General features: G+C 50.5%; 1 protein-coding gene across 1 annotated transcript; it reads left to right on the plus strand.

Annotated features, from left to right (window-relative positions):
* Positions 1-3,711: 3,711 nt before the first annotated feature.
* On the plus strand, positions 3,712-15,655 carry rspo4 (R-spondin 4). Its single transcript, XM_034533286.1, has 7 exons — positions 3,712-3,802; positions 8,316-8,501; positions 8,671-8,808; positions 9,491-9,697; positions 14,321-14,401; positions 14,505-14,993; positions 15,510-15,655. The coding sequence occupies exons 1-7, from the start codon at positions 3,712-3,714 to the stop codon at positions 15,653-15,655; spliced, it is 1,338 nt and encodes a 445-aa protein (XP_034389177.1).
* Positions 15,656-16,148: the final 493 nt, after the last annotated feature.

A 16,148-nucleotide genomic window follows, 5' to 3' on the forward strand; every position in this document is an offset into this window, starting at 1 on the left:
AGTCAGAGGAGTCAATGAAGTCAGTGGAGTCAGAGGAGTCAGTGGAGTCAATGAAGTCAATGGAGTCAATGGAGTCAGAGGAGTCAATGAAGTCAGAGGAGTCAGTGGAGTCAGTGGAGTCAGTGAAGTCAGAGGAGTCAATGAAGTCAGAGGAGTCAGTGAAGTCAGAGGAGTCAATGGAGTCAATGGAGTCAGAGGAGTCAATGAAGTCAGGAGTCAATGGAGTCAGTGGAGTCAATGTAGTCAGGAGTCAATGGAGTCAGAGGAGTCAATGAAGTCAGGAGTCAATGGAGTCAGAGGAGTCAATGAAGTCAGGAGTCAATGGAGTCAGTGGAGTCAATGTAGTCAATGGAGTCAGTATATTTTCACATGTGCTCAGTTGCAGCATCTTCACCATCAGGGCTGCTGGTTTTAAAGGAATGTGTCACAGCCAATCAGAGGACTCCTCTCCTCCCGTCCTATAAGACCAATCAATTTAATAATAGGCCTAATTATAACTCGGGGTGGTTGCTGTCATATCGGGGACTTGATGGATATTCAGATATGAACATGTTTTCATCTGAAGCTAAACGTCGGGCAGCGGCGCCACCTGCTGGACAACCTTATGTTGACCAGGCAGAACAGAACAATAGGATGCAGAGATACATCTTTACGTAAAGCATATTATAGATAATATAGCGTCACATAACGACATCACTCACAAGAACACATATTAATGAAGATCTTCAACAGAGGGTTTATGATCTGTGTATAATAACTCTCAAATGTCTTATTTCTATCTTTTATTGGTTCCGTTTAAATGATGTCGATGTGCGTCTTAATGATAAAGAACCTTGATTTTATTAATAAGGAACGTATTAATCCAAAGGTTGAAGTGAGCGTCAACATGCAGCTCTCGTCACTGAGCAGCAGAGGGCAGCAGAGGGCAGCAGAGGGCAGCAGAGGGCAGCAGAGAGCAGCAGAGGGCAGCAGAGGGCAGCAGAGGGCAGCAGAGGGCAGCAGAGGGCAGCAGAGGGCAGCGCCCCTCAGGATGCTGAATCTAATGGATCCACCCCCACATGCACTATCAGACACGCTCACATGCACTATCAGACACGCTCACATGCACTATCAGACACGCTCACATGCACTATCAGACACGCTCACGTGCACTATCAGACACGCTCACATGCACTATCAGACACGCTCACATGCACTATCAGACACGCTCACATGCACTATCAGACACGCTCACGTGCACTATCAGACACGCTCACATGCACTATCAGACACGCTCACATGCACTATCAGACACGCTCACGTGCACTATCAGACACGCTCAAATGCACTATCACGCTCACATGCACTATCAGACACGCTCACATGCACTATAAGACACGCTCACGTGCACTATAAGACACGCTCACGTGCACTATAAGACACGCTCACGTGCACTATCAGACACGCTCAAATGCACTATCAGACACGCTCACATGCACTATAAGACACGCTCACATGCACTATAAGACACGCTCACGTGCACTATCAGACACGCTCACATGCACTATAAGACACGCTCAAATGCACTATCAGACACGCTCACATGCACTAAGACACGCACTATCAGACACGCTCACATGCACTATCAGACACGCTCACATGCACTATCAGACACGCTCACATGCACTAAGACACGCACTATCAGACACGCTCACATGCACTATCAGACACGCTCACATGCACTATCAGACACGCTCACATGCACTATAAGACACGCTCACATGCACTATAAGACACGCTCACATGCACTAAGACACGCACTATCAGACACGCTCACATGCACTATCAGACACGCTCACATGCACTATCAGACACGCTCACATGCACTATCAGACACGCTCACATGCACTATAAGACACGCTCACATGCACTATAAGACACGCTCACGTGCCCTATAAGACACGCTCACGTGCACTATCAGACACGCTCAAATGCACTATCAGACACGCTCACGTGCACTATCAGACACGCTCAAATGCACTATAAGACACGCTCACGTGCACTATAAGACACGCTCACGTGCACTATCAGACACGCTCACATGCACTATCAAACACGCTCACATGCACTATAAGACACGCTCACGTGCACTATAAGACACGCTCACGTGCACTATCAGACACGCTCACATGCACTATCAGACACGCTCACATGCACTATAAGACACGCTCACGTGCACTATCAGACACGCTCACATGCACTATCAGACACGCTCACATGCACTATAAGACACGCTCACGTGCACTATCAGACACGCTCACGTGCACTATCAGACACGCTCACATGCACTATCAGACACGCTCACATGCACTATCAGACACGCTCACATGCACTATTAGACACGCTCACATGCACTATCAGACACGCTCACATGCACTATCAGACACGCTCACATGCACTATAAGACACGCTCACAATCATTTTCTCTTTTTCCATGTAGTAACGATGCGATGGCTTAAGGTTCATGTTTGAGTCGCCGTCCATCTTCAATATTCACACAAAACAAACAAAAAGAAGCTCTTTATCTGATGAGTGTTACAGCACACACACACACAAAGACGCACACACAGAGACACACACACGCACAGACACACACTCTACCTGGCATTTGAATCTCCTTCCGTTGTTGGGTTCATTCACGTCCCCCTGAGAGAGAAATGGTTCACGTCCCCCTGAGAGAGAAATGGTTCACATCCCCCTGAGAGAGAAATGGTTCACGTCCCCCTGAGAGAGAAATGGTTCACATCCCCCTGAGAGAGAAATGGTTCACATCCCCCTGAGAGAGAAATGGTTCACGTCCCCCTGAGAGGGAAATGGTTCACGTCCCCCTGAGAGAGAAATGGTTCACATCCCCCTGAGAGAGAAATGGTTCACGTCCCCCTGAGAGGGAAATGGTTCACGTCCCCCTGAGAGAGAAATGGTTCACATCCCCCTGAGAGAGAAATGGTTCACGTCCCCCTGAGGGGGTTGGTAGCCGTCTCCCTGTTGAAGAGCTGTATTCTCTCTCCTGACCACCAGGGGGGCGACTCCTCTGGTTGTATAGAAGTCTATGCTTCATGTGTTAAAGCTGCATTCTCTCTCCTCACCACCAGGGGGCGACTCCTCTGGTTGTATAGAAGTCTATGCTTCATGTATTAAAGCTGCATTCTCTCACCTCACCACCAGGGGGCGACTCCTCTGGTTGTATAGAAGTCTATGCTTCATGTGTTAAAGCTGCATTCTCTCTCCTCACCACCAGGGGGCGACTCCTCTGGTTGTATAGAAGTCTATGCTTCATGTGTTAAAGCTGCATTCTCTCACTTTCTCCCGTGGTCACTCCAACTTGAGTCCCACGTTGAGCAGGAGGAGCAACAATAGATGGAGCCAGGAGGAGGAGGAGGAGTGGGGGGGGGGGGGGGGGGGGGGGGAATATGGAAGCACTTAGGCCCCCGAGAGCCCGTAAAGGGTTAAAGATGGCGACGGGATAAGTGGAGCTCATTTATCCCAAATTTGACAGAGGCAGTTAAATGGAGAGTTTTCCCTGCGAGCCGCCAGTCAGACGAGGCTCCTGAACCCGGACGAGTCTCCTCCATCCAGCCTTGCTCCCTTCAGCCTTGCTCCCTTCAGCCTTGCTCCCTTCAGCCTTGTTCCCTTCAGCCTAGCCCCCCCCCCCCCCTCCCCCCCGCAGCCCGGATGCATTTGCGACTCTTTGCCATCGTGACGTCGTTCCTTTGTGAGGCGGTGGAGACGCGGAGCGGTGAGTCACGTGTCGGAAACCCTTCAGGTAATGTGAAATATTACAGAAATAAGGACATTGATATAATATCAATGTATTAATACTGATGTTTTACTTAGTAACTTTACTGTTAATATTGATTAACTAACAGTAAATAAGTAAATAACAGAATCCGATCCGGAGCCAGAAGTCAAACCCTTTCAGTCCGAATGATTTATGGATTTATGGATCATGCGTCTCTCCTCGTTAAGGAGCATTTCCTCCGGGATCTGGGACCGGTCTCAATTACAGGGTGGTGAGGCGGTAGGGAACAAGGAGACAGGAGACAGGAGACAGGAGACATCACAGAGTCAGAGTTTGATTGAAATGAAACAGAAAGAGTCCAGAGACGGTTTTAGGGGTTTAGGACTTCACACCAGAAGGATTTATGTTGTCGTTTCCTTGCTTCCTCTCCTTCCTCACCGTCCTCTCCTTCCTCTCCTTCCTCACCGTCCTCACCTTCCTCTCATTCCTCTCCATCCTCTCCTTCCTCTCCATCCTCTACTTCCTCTCCTTCCTCTCCATCCTCTCCTCCTTCTCCTTCCTCTCCTTCCTCTCCTTCCTCACCGTCCTCACCTTCCTCTCCTTCCTCACCATCCTCTCCTTCCTCTCCATCCTCTCCTCCTTCTCCTTCCTCTCCTCCTTCTCCTTCCTCTCCTTCCTCTCCTTCCTCACCGTCCTCACCTTCCTCTCCTTCCTCTCCATCCTCTACTTCCTCTCCTTCCTCTCCTTCCTCACCTTCCTCTCCTTCCTCTCCTTCCTCTCCTCCTTCTCCTTCCTCACCGTCCTCACCTTCCTCTCCTTCCTCTCCATCCTCTACTTCCTCTCCTTCCTCTCCTTCCTCTCCTTCCTCACCATCCTCTCCTTCCTCTCCGTCCTCTCCTTCCTCTCCCCCTTCTCCTTCCTCTCCTTCCTCTCCTCCTTCTCCTTCCTCTCCTTCCTCTCCTCCTTCCTCTCCTTCCTCTCCTCCTTCTCCTTCCTCTCCTTCCTCTCCTCCTTCCTCTCCTTCCTCTCCTCCTTCTCCTTCCTCTCCTTCCTCACCGTCCTCTCCTTCCTCTCCATCCTCTCCTCCTTCTCCTTCCTCTCCTTCCTCTCCGTCCTCTCCTTCCTCTCCCCCTTCTCCTTCCTCTCCTTCCTCTCCTTCCTCTCCCCCTTCTCCTTCCTCTCCTTCCTCTCCTCCTTCTCCTTCCTCTCCTCCATCCTCTCCTTCCTCTCCTCCTTCTCCTTCCTCTCCTTCCTCACCGTCCTCTCCTTCCTCTCCATCCTCTCCTTCTCCTTCCTCTCCCCCTTCTCCTTCCTCTCCCCCTTCTCCCCCTTCTCCTTCCTCTCCTTCCTCTCCTCCTTCTCCTTCCTCTCCCCCTTCTCCTTCCTCTCCTTCCTCTCCTTCCTCTCCTCCTTCTCCTTCCTCTCCCCTCACAGGAGCTTCCTCACAGGGTTTCAGTCGAGCTCCATTTCAACGCTCCTCTGGTTGTGAATCCAGACCCAAATAGTCGAGACCAGAAGTAAAATCCACGTTACACGTAACTTCTGTAGATTTCTGTCCGGGATCAATAACGACGTTGTGAGTATGGTGACCCAAACTCAGACCACGTGAGGCCAGAGCCAGGACCCCTGATCAGAGCCAGGACCCCTGATCAGAGCCAGGACCCCTGATCAGAGCCAGGACCCCTGATCAGAGCCAGGACCCCCGTGGAGAACAAAAACAACTTGTTGAGTTTATTTATAACCAATCAGGATCCTCCGGCTCAGAGATCACGCCCACTCTCCTAAACATTCAGTGTTAGGGGCTCTTTGTCTCGTTGTCTCGTTCACTCTTTAACTCTTTATCTCTTTGAATCTTTAACTCTTTATCTCTTTGAATCTTTAACTCTTTATCTCTTTGAATCTTTAACTCTTTAACTCTTTGAATCATTCACTCATTGAATTTTTCACTTGTTGTCCCGTTGACTTTCACTCTCACTCTTTGTCTCTGACTCTCTCACTCTTTGTCTCTGACTCTTTCACTCATCTATTTCACTCTCACTCTTTGTCTCTCACTCTCTCACTCTTTGTCTCTGACTCTTTCACTCATCTCTTTGTCTCTCACCCTTTGTATCTCACGCTCTCACTCTTTGTATCTCACTCTTTGTCTCTGACTCTTTCACTCATCTCTCTCACTCTCTCACTCTTTGTCTCTGACTCTTTCACTCATCTCTTTCACTCTCACTCTTTGTCTCTCACTCTCTCACTCTTTGTCTCTCACTCTCTCACTCTTTGTCTCTCACTCTCTCACATCTCTGGACGTCCACATGTCATTAGAGAAGCCACATCTTGTGTTATTTTAACACGTCGCCACATGGCACCTTTTTCTTGTTAATCTACACATCAAGGTGCATTGTGGGTACTTTGGCACCGTCTACAGAAGCAGCGGCTGCTGTGTGTCGGGAGGAAATCACACCCTAAAAACAAAGATTCTCTCTGGAGGATAATCCCACCTGGATTTAGTGATATTATTATTTGCATACATATATTATATTATATTAGATATAAAGTGTGTCAGATCTGTCTGCAGCTTCAGTTCAGGACATTCAGATTAAATATCCGGTCATGAGACTTGGTCCTTCATGTTGGGCAACACTAATGTGTCCTCATATTATTTTCTGTTGTTTTGTTGTTTTGTTGTTTATCAAACTATGAGAAGAGACGCGTCATCAGACTATGATGTAGATTCAGTTTTAGGGTGGAATGCCCCCTTAAACACGAGACCCCCGTGGGCCGGGTTACACCTTGTGCTCGTTAAAAACGCAGTGCGAGGTCAAAGGTCGGCGCTTTACGCTACCTAAACCTGCCGCGCCTCCAAAGTCCCTTAAGCTCTCAGATAGATAACATGTGTGTGGAGAATGAGTGAGGTCCTGGATCAGGGAGACCACTTCCTCTCTCCTCCTCCTCTTCATCTTCATCCTCTCCATTCGCCACCAATAATGACTCTGATCAAACAAATCCCGAACAGCTGAAAGGTCAAAGGTCACTGTTAAGTGCTGCTAAGCCTGCACACGGACAGTTTGGGTTTGGAGGCCGAGCAGGAAGCACGTAGTGCCTGTTGGTTGTCCTTTCAAAATAAAACGCTCTTCACAGGAAGTTAGGCTTAGGAAACACGATCACATAGTCTGGAGTCTAGTGGTTACATGTCTCCTCTGTCCTCGTGTCCTACCTGTCTCTCTGTCCTTGTGTCCTACCTGTCTCTCTGTCTTTGTGTCCTACCTGTCTCTCTGTCCTCGTGTCCTACCTGTCTCTCTGTCCTCGTGTCCTACCTGTCTCTCTGTCCACGTGTCCTACTTGTTTCCTCTGTCCTCGTGTCCTACCTGTCTCTCTGTCCTCGTGTCCTACCTGTCTCTCTGTCCTCGTGTCCTACCTGTCTCTCTGTCCACGTGTCCTACTTGTTTCCTCTGTCCTCGTGTCCTACCTGTCTCTCTGTCCTCGTGTCCTACCTGTCTATCTGTTCTTGTGTCCTACCTGTCTCTCTGTCCTTGTGTCCTACCTGTCTCTCTGTCCTTGTGTCCTACCTGTCTCTCTGTCCTCGTGTCCTACCTGTCTATCTGTTCTTGTGTCCTACCTGTCTCTCTGTCCTTGTGTCCTACCTGTCTCTCTGTCCTTGTGTCCTACCTGTCTCCTCTGTCCTCGTGTCCTACTTGTCTCCTCTGTCCTCGTGTCCTACCTGTCTCTCTGTCCTCGTGTCCTACTTGTCTCCTCTGTCCTCGTGTCCTACCTGTCTCTCCGTCCTCTTGTCCTACTTGTCTCCTCTGTCCTCGTGTCCTACCTGTCTCTCTGTCCTCTTGTCCTACCTGTCTCTCTGTCCTTGTGTCCTACCTGTCTCTCTGTTCTTGTGTCCTACCTGTCTCTCTGTCCTCGTGTCCTACCTGTCTCTCTGTCCTCGTGTCCTACCTGTCTCTCTGTGCTCTTGTCCTACTTGTCTCCTCTGTCCTCGTGTCCTACCTGTCTCTCTGTCCTTGTGTCCTACCTGTCTCTCTGTTCTTGTGTCCTACCTGTCTCTGTCCTTGTGTCCTACCTGTCTCTCTGTCCTTGTGTCCTACCTGTCTCTCTGTCCTCTTGTCCTACTTGTCTCCTCTGTCCTCGTGCCCTACCTGTCTCTCTGTCCTTGTGTCCTACTTGTCTCCTCTGTCCTCGTGTCCTACCTGTCTCTCCGTCCTCTTGTCCTACTTGTCTCCTCTGTCCTCGTGTCCTACCTGTCTCTCTGTCCTCGTGTCCTACCTGTGTCTCTGTCCTTGTGTCCTACCTGTCTCTCTGTTCTTGTGTCCTACCTGTCTCTCTGTCCTCGTGTCCTACCTGTCTCTCTGTCCTCTTGTCCTACTTGTCTCCTCTGTCCTCGTGTCCTACCTGTGTCTCTGTCCTTGTGTTCTACCTGTCTCTCTGTTCTTGTGTCCTACCTGTCTCTGTCCTCGTGTCCTACCTGTCTCTCTGTGCTCTTGTCCTACTTGTCTCCTCTGTCCTTGTGTCCTACCTGTCTCTCTGTCGTCTCCTGCAGCTCACAGAGAGACACCGGAGTGTCGCAGCTGTCTGGAGTGTTCCCGTGACAACGGCTGTGTCCGTTGCCCCGAGCGTCTCTTCCTGTTCCTGCAGAGAGACGGGATGTCTCACCACGGGACCTGTCTCCCTCTCTGTCCTGCAGGACACTATGGACAGAGAGGGAAGGACATCAACCGCTGCATGAGTACGTCTTCACAAAAAGGCTTGTCTACCTGTCTCTCTCTTAGAGGTCACCAGGTGAAGAGCAATGAAACTGACCCCCCATCAGTTTCAACGGACTCTAGATGCTCAGTTCTCCCACAATGCACCGCGTGTCCTCCTGCACTGACTCTCACTGTCTCTCCTCGCTTCAGAGTGTCGCTCTCTGGACTGCGATCACTGCTTCAGCCGGGACTTCTGCACCCGCTGCCGAGCCGGCTTCCAGCTGCACAAAGGGAGGTGTCTGGCCCGCTGTCCGGCAGGAACCGTGGCCCACCTGACGGACTGCCTCGGTGAGTCCAGACCGCCGGAGGAACTGTCAGAACCACATGTGACCTTGTGTCGACGAGAGACGGAGAGGTCAGCATGAACTGTTTCAGTGGTCCTGCAGGTAGACAGCTGGTCCTGGTCCTGCAGGTAGATGGCTGGTCCTGCAGGTATACGGCTGGTCCTGGTCCTGCAGGTAGACGGCTGGTCCTGCAGGTAGACGGCTGGTCCTGCAGTTAAACGGCTGGTCCTGCAGGTAGACGGCTGGTCCTGGTCCTGGTCCTGCAGGTAGACCGCTGGTCCTGCAGTTAAACGGCTGGTCCTGCAGGTAGACGGCTGGTCCTGGTCCTGGTCCTGCAGGTAGACCGCTGGTCCTGCAGGTAGACAGCTGGTCCTGCAGGTATACGGCTGGTCCTGCAGGTAGACGGCTGGTCCTGCAGTTAAACGGCTGGTCCTGGTCCTGCAGTTAGACAGCTGGTCCTGGTCCTGCAGGTAGACGGCTGGTCCCACGTGTTGAAGCTTCAGCTGGAATTCATCCAATGTGACCTCTGAAGAGATCTTTAGTCTTTACGTCCTGAATCTCTTCCTGTTTTTCATTAGAGAATAAGATGTTCATGTGTTTCTGTCTCAGGAGGCGGGGTCTCTCCTACCTGAGAGCACCTTCATAAATGCCGTGACCTTGACCGATCTCTGTCCTCCGTCTCTTAGAGGACTGTCTCCTGGCTCCGTCGGGACAGTGGAGCGACTGGAGCGTCTGCCTCCGCGACGGCGGCACCTGCGGCTTCAGCTGGGGTCGGCAGACCAGGATCCGGGGGGGAGGGCGGTCCTGGAGAACAGCCGAAGAAAAAGCGCCATCACTTTGTCCGACGCACAGCGAGACGCAGCGGTGCAGGATGAAGAAAAGGTGTCCGACAGGTGAGGGGTAACAAGACTCATAGGTAAACACCGGGAGAAGGGCGGGTGGGTGCTCGTCCTGATTGAGCAGAGGGTATTAAGGCTCAGAGGGTACAGGAGGGCAATAGAAGGGGTATCCTGACCCTCTCACAGAGGGTATTAAGGCTCAGAGGGTACAGAAGGGCAATAGAAGGGGTATCCTGACCCTCTCACAGAGGGTATTAAGGCTCAGAGGGTACAGAAGGGCAATAGAAGGGGCATCCTGACCCTCTCACATAGGGTATTAAGGCTCAGAGGGTACAGAAGGGCAATAGAAGGGGTATCCTGACCCTCTCACATAGGGTATTAAGGCTCAGAGGGTACAGGAGGGCAATAGAAGGGGCATCCTGACCCTCTCACAGAGGGTATTAAGGCTCAATTCTCTGGCTTCAAGCAGCATTCACAGGACTGTTTGAAAGTCTTTGAGGTTTTCAGCTGATAACCATAAAAGAGCCCAAAGTGTCTCGTATCCACCAATCAGCTGGCTGTATGAGCGTGTACTAAATCACAAGATGAGTCTTTTCTGCTCTGAGTCAAGGAGTCAAACCGGCTTGTGTGCGGTTCGGCCTGAATACATATTCATTAGTAGATCTTTTCCAGGTACAGGCACATGTTTCCTGTTGAAGTTAAGCTTATTAGTTGGATTTCTGGCGGTGATAATCTCCCAGAGTCCGTCTGATTCACTCGTCTCCGTCTTGAAGAAAGAGAGTGGCGGCTTTCGTTTGATGGTTTGATGGTTTGATGCTGCGGTGACCGCAGGAGGACGTGGTGTCAAAGGTCAAGTGTCCCATCCACATTGCAGGCTGAACTCAAACCTCCTTCCTTTGTTCTAGTGAAGGTCAGAGTTCACTCCTCGTTGTTTTGATGGGTCAAAGATGAGTCTTAAAGCTGCAATCTCTCTAATGTCCATCAGAGGGCGTCTCCTCTGGTTCTACCAGAGACGTATAGGCATCTCTAGGTCACTCCTCCTCAGTCCTATAAGGGTCACTTCCTGTTCACTGGTTGATAGAAAGGAGGCTTCAAAACGTCAAGTTGGGAACCAGTGCTACCACAAGACATCCAAAGGGAAGTCTTTCCACTGAGTCCTTCTGATACCCGACTATTGATTCTAGGGTCCACCGGTTCCTCTTCAAACACCAATCAATCAATACATAAATTATGGATATCAGCTTCCTCGAACCTGAATCATACTTCACAAACAAAAACGTTATGTCCGGAGTTTCCTTCTACTTTTACTGATTTAAATGAACTCGTCCAGGTTTATTCTTGTTTTGGTCAATTAACCCTTTCAGGTGACAAACAGCTGAAGATCCTCGTTTCATGTTTCTGTCAGAACCGATCCAGTCCTCATCCAGTCCTCATCCTGGAGAACATCAGTTTATTAGGTGACAGGAACACTTGATTCTCATCCCAGTCATCAAAAAGCATTTAGAAACACAGCGCCGAGGCTTTAGGAGCTAATCGCCCGTTCATATTTTGTTATGATCGTTTTATTATATGGAAGTGGATTTTATATCCAGGACTGATCCCGTCTGACAGAGTCCTCTACAGTATGTGGTCTGAGCACATGGATCTGACAGTTCTCTACAGTATGTGGTCTGAGCACATGGATCTGACAGAGTCCCCCCTCCAGTAAGCGGTCTGAGGGAGCTTGGATCCTGAGGATCACAGGCATTCGGTTCCCCCTGCAGATGTGGCCCTAGGGAAACCGCAGCCGAGGACAGCGGGTCTTCATTACAGAACAAGGAGTCTTCTTTTCTCACGTTTACGCCTTCGACGTCTCTCATGTGATCTGGAGGCGGGTGGGAGGCAAAGCCAGCCGTGAGATGGCTCCTGCTTTGAGGAACGTGAGGAACGTGAGGAACGTCTGTTTGTGGGTGGAGTCCTTTCACCAGCTTCACGGTCACTGTGACTGATTCCTTCCGGCTGGATGGGCTCAAGGTACCGAACGCTTTGATCAAGAAGAGGTTTGGGTTTGTGAGGAATAAGAGGAGCTGAACTGATGGGTCCAGTTACAATAAAGATGATTTATATAAAAAATACAGCAAACACTATTACAAATTACGTAACTTATAAATTAGTTATAATTAAGTTATAAATTAACGTAAGACAAAGTATTCATGAAACGGGACCTTGAACGCATCCTCCAGCACATCGTGGTCTGTGGTGTGTTCAATGGTCCTCCTCTTCCTACATAGGAATAACTTGTCAAGGCGACAAAACATTAAACATCAAACAATCAACAGCAATCAACACAGTGCAAGAATTGAAACATATTATATTTACAGTAGAATATAAAATATTAATATTTAAAGAAAAGAGTTAAGTGACGTGCAGGGGAGTGACCGGTAGGAACTGGTCCTGACAGAGTCAGTCAGTGGGGACCCGGGCTCCGTTCATGAGGGTCAGTGGGGACCCGGGCTCCGTTCATGAGGGTCAGTGGGGACCCGGGCTCTGTTCATGAGGGTCAGTGGGGACCCGGGCTCCGTTCATGAGGGTCAGTGGGGACCCGGGCTCCGTTCATGAGGGTCAGTGGGGACCCGGGCTCCGTTCATGAGGGTCAGTGGGGACCCGGGCTCCGTTCATGAGGGGCAGTGGGGACCCGGGCTCCGTTCATGAGGGGCAGTGGGGACCCGGGCTCCGTTCATGAGGTCTTCTCGGACCCTAGTAATAGTAACATCCTGAAGTTCAAAGGTCCCCTTTGCTCGGGTGACCCAACACTCTCATCCAGTCCAGATGGATCCATGAAGACATGTGATCCATCGCCCCGAGGTCCCACCATGTGCAGCCCAACGTACGGAGACCCGTATCAGGACTCGCCGGCGGCCCACATCAAAGCCGCCGCTCCGACCTCGCTGATGAAGGGCGGAGGAGAGGAAGAGCTGATTGATTTAGAGGAGAGGAGACAAGAGGGGCTTTGAAAGGCTCTCAGGCCTAATGAAGGGCAGATGGCATTGCGGCCGTCTTGGAACTACTCGGGTAAACAACCGGGCCGACATCGGAACCGACCTCCAGTGGGGAACCGGGTTCTCGACGCCGCCGGCTACCGAGAGCAGCTGGCTCCAGATCAGCATTGAGACCATCGTGAAGGTTTTACTTCTGATGAATTCTGTCTCAGAGAATAAAGTATTCTTCTGGAGGAAAAGGGTTGAGCTTCCAACCAGTGTCACATGTACGTCGTTGTATATTGTTATTAATAACTAATGTTGTTGGGCTGATGAGGAAGCCACCGATCAGTGATCAATATCCTCAATGGACACAAAGAAGGACTGAACTTCTCATATTGTGTTTTAATAAGAGAAAGTTTGTCTCCGCAGCTGTAGAGCTGTTGATTGGTGGTCATTGGGTCATGTGACAGACAACAGCTCCGCCCCTCCCCCCCCCATTCATTTCAATGAGACGAATCAGTTCGAGTTAAAAGGTTGAAAGTCTGTTGATGAGAACTGACGTTGGTTTTGTAGACGCCTCGAGTTCTGCGCCATCTTGTTTGTTTTTACCAACCAGTAAACAGGAAGTGACCATATCTGGACTGAGTGACGTAAACCCGGTTAATTAAAAACAAAAAAGGTTTTTAGTGAAAGTTTTGCTGCATCTGTGATCCAAACTGAACTTTCTGGATCACATTTTATATATATATATATATATATATATATATATATATATAAATATAAATGTATACATCCATATATATGTATATATTTAAGCATATGTATGTATGCATCCATATATGAATATCTTCATATGTCATCATTCTTGGCAGATGAACCAAGAAGGTAAAATGGTTCCTCGTCTTTCTTTCTGTTGGCTCTCTGAAGTCCAACCCGACTCTAAATCTCCCTCTCGGTCTTCTTTCAACCCGGAGCCAAAGACACTGGAGCTCTCTTCTCCTTCGGTGAACATTAAAAGCACATTTGCTTTAGAGGCTGAAACATTTACTCCAAGCCGCTCACGGTGAGCTCACTCTAAACGACATAAGCCTCTGAAAGCAGCGATCCATCTCCCAGAATACTTCACTGACACTCTTTAGGTCTGGACCCAGACCTGCGGCCTGCAAACCCACCCCCCTTCCCAGTACTGGACCACGGCGAGCTTCTGGTTCGGCTGTTCGTGATGTGGAAGAGAAGACCAGCTATTTGACTCTCAGGTTCTGGTCTGGTTTAGGGGGTTCAAGGTGTGGAGGGACCCACTTCACTTCGTGGATGTCTTCTCCTTCTGGTTGACGCGACATTAGCACAGAAAAAGGAGGTAAATGTGACCCCCCCCCTGCATGGGGGCACATGGTTCCCAAGGACAGTTTCACATTTTAAAACACAAAGACAAACGTCTGATCTGGAATCAGATTTCAGGTCGTAAAAGGAACTGTGTGTTAGAGCGCTGCTGTCTTCTACTAACCGGGTACAGTGTCTTCATCGTGGGTATTGCAGTTTGCTGTGTGGTTTGGTGTCTGAGGATCCTTCAATATGCAGACCGGAGGAACCGGGGATCGAACCACCAATCTCTCCCAGTGTGTCAGAGAGACAACAATAAAACAAAGCATGTGTACACAACGCAAATGTTTGACGACTAAAAACCAAACTCAAATATTTTCTTCTTTTCCTCCGACAGAAAGAAGAAGGAATAAAAAAGGAGGACTTGGACGCAAGAAGGAGAGGAAACGGACACCGGTCAAGGGACACCAGGATGCGGGTCAACGGACAACAGGACACCGGTCAACGGACACCAGGACACCGGTCAACGGACACCAGGACACCGGTCAACGGACACCAGGATGCGGGTCAACGGACACCAGGACACCGGTCAACGGACACCAGGACACCGGTCAACGGACACCGGTCAACGGACACCAGGATGCGGGTCAACGGACACCAGGACACCGCTCAACGGACACCAGGACACCGCTCAACGGACACCAAGACACTGGTCAATGGACACCAGGATGCGGGTAAACGGACACCAGGACACCGCTCAACGGACACCAGGACACCGCTCAACGGACACCAGGACACCGGTCAACGGACACCAGGACACCGGTCAACGGACACCAGGACACCGGTCAACGGACACCGGTCAACGGACACCAGGATGCGGGTCAACGGACACCAGGACACCGCTCAACGGACACCAGGACACCGGTCAACGGACACCAGGACACCGGTCAACGGACACCGGTCAACGGACACCAGGATGCGGGTCAACGGACACCAGGACACCGCTCAACGGACACCAGGACACCGCTCAACGGACACCAAGACACTGGTCAATGGACACCAGGATGCGGGTAAACGGACACCAGGACACCGCTCAACGGACACCAGGACACCGCTCAACGGACACCAAGACACCGGTCAACGGACACCAGGACGTCACCCAACATGTCGACTTTCCCAGCCATGAAAAAGGACACACACTTGACCTGGTCTGCACCTCCGGCATTACCATCAGCAATCTAACCAGCATCGACGTCACCATCTCGGACCACCTGACACCTTCGACATTGACCCCCCCACATTAAACGGAGTCGCACCAGAACATTCCAGATCACAAAATCCACCTGACTGAAAATCACAAATGACATACTGCTGACTCTGACTTCCTCACCATCCTCATCCTCCGTAACCTCAGTGCCACCTTCGACCCTATCAACCACTCCTTCCTCCTCTCACGTCTCCAGTTCTTGGCATAACTGGCTCTGCCCTTTCCTGGTTCACCTCATATCTTTCAGACCGACATCAATTCATTGCCATAAACAACTGTACATCCTCAACCTCCCCAGTCACCCACGGTGTCCCCCAAGGTGCTGTGCTCGGTCCCCTCCTCTTCATCATTTACATCCTTCCCCTTGGACAAATCATCCGTCGTCATGGTCTCGACTTCCACCGCTACGCTGACGACACCCAACTTTACTTCTCCTCCAAGACCATCACCCCAGTCACCCACTGAAATACTCATCATCGGCCCTAACTCCCTCAGCCCAGACCTTCTCCCTCAACATTGATGGCTCCATCGTCACACCCTCCACCCAGGTCCACAACCTCGGTATCATACTCGACCCCACCATCTCTTTCCTACCCCACGCCAACCACATCAGCAAAACTGCCTTCTTTCCCCTCCGGAACATTGCACTCCTCCGGCCCTCCCTGTCCTCTACCACCATTGAAGTTCTCATCCATACCCTCATAACCTCCAGACTTGAGTACTGCAACAGCACCTCTTCTGCTCTCCCAACAAAATCAATAAACGTCAGGATGTTCAGAACTCTGCCGCTCGACTGCTCACCTCCACCCACCACTATGACCACATCACCCCGGTCCTACAAAACCTTCCCTGGCTCCTGGTCAAATTCAGGATGGACTTTAAAATATTACTCACCACCTACAAAGCCCTAAACAACCTGGCCCCTCCCTACCTTTCAGACCTACTCCCCCTCCAAGAC

This window comes from Cyclopterus lumpus, chromosome 5 (genome assembly GCF_009769545.1).
Source record: "Cyclopterus lumpus isolate fCycLum1 chromosome 5, fCycLum1.pri, whole genome shotgun sequence".
NCBI lineage: Eukaryota > Metazoa > Chordata > Actinopteri > Perciformes > Cyclopteridae > Cyclopterus > Cyclopterus lumpus.

Bases quoted from the DNA above. Each gene is read 5' to 3' on its own strand.
- rspo4 (XM_034533286.1), top strand. From the start codon at position 3,712: ATGCATTTGCGACTCTTTGCCATCGTGACGTCGTTCCTTTGTGAGGCG. The intron at 9,698-14,320 runs GTGAGGGGTAAC...TTCCTCCGACAG, and splicing joins GAAGAAAAGGTGTCCGACAG to AAAGAAGAAGGAATAAAAAA. The intron at 14,994-15,509 runs GTAAACGGACAC...GTGTCCCCCAAG, and splicing joins CAATGGACACCAGGATGCGG to GTGCTGTGCTCGGTCCCCTC.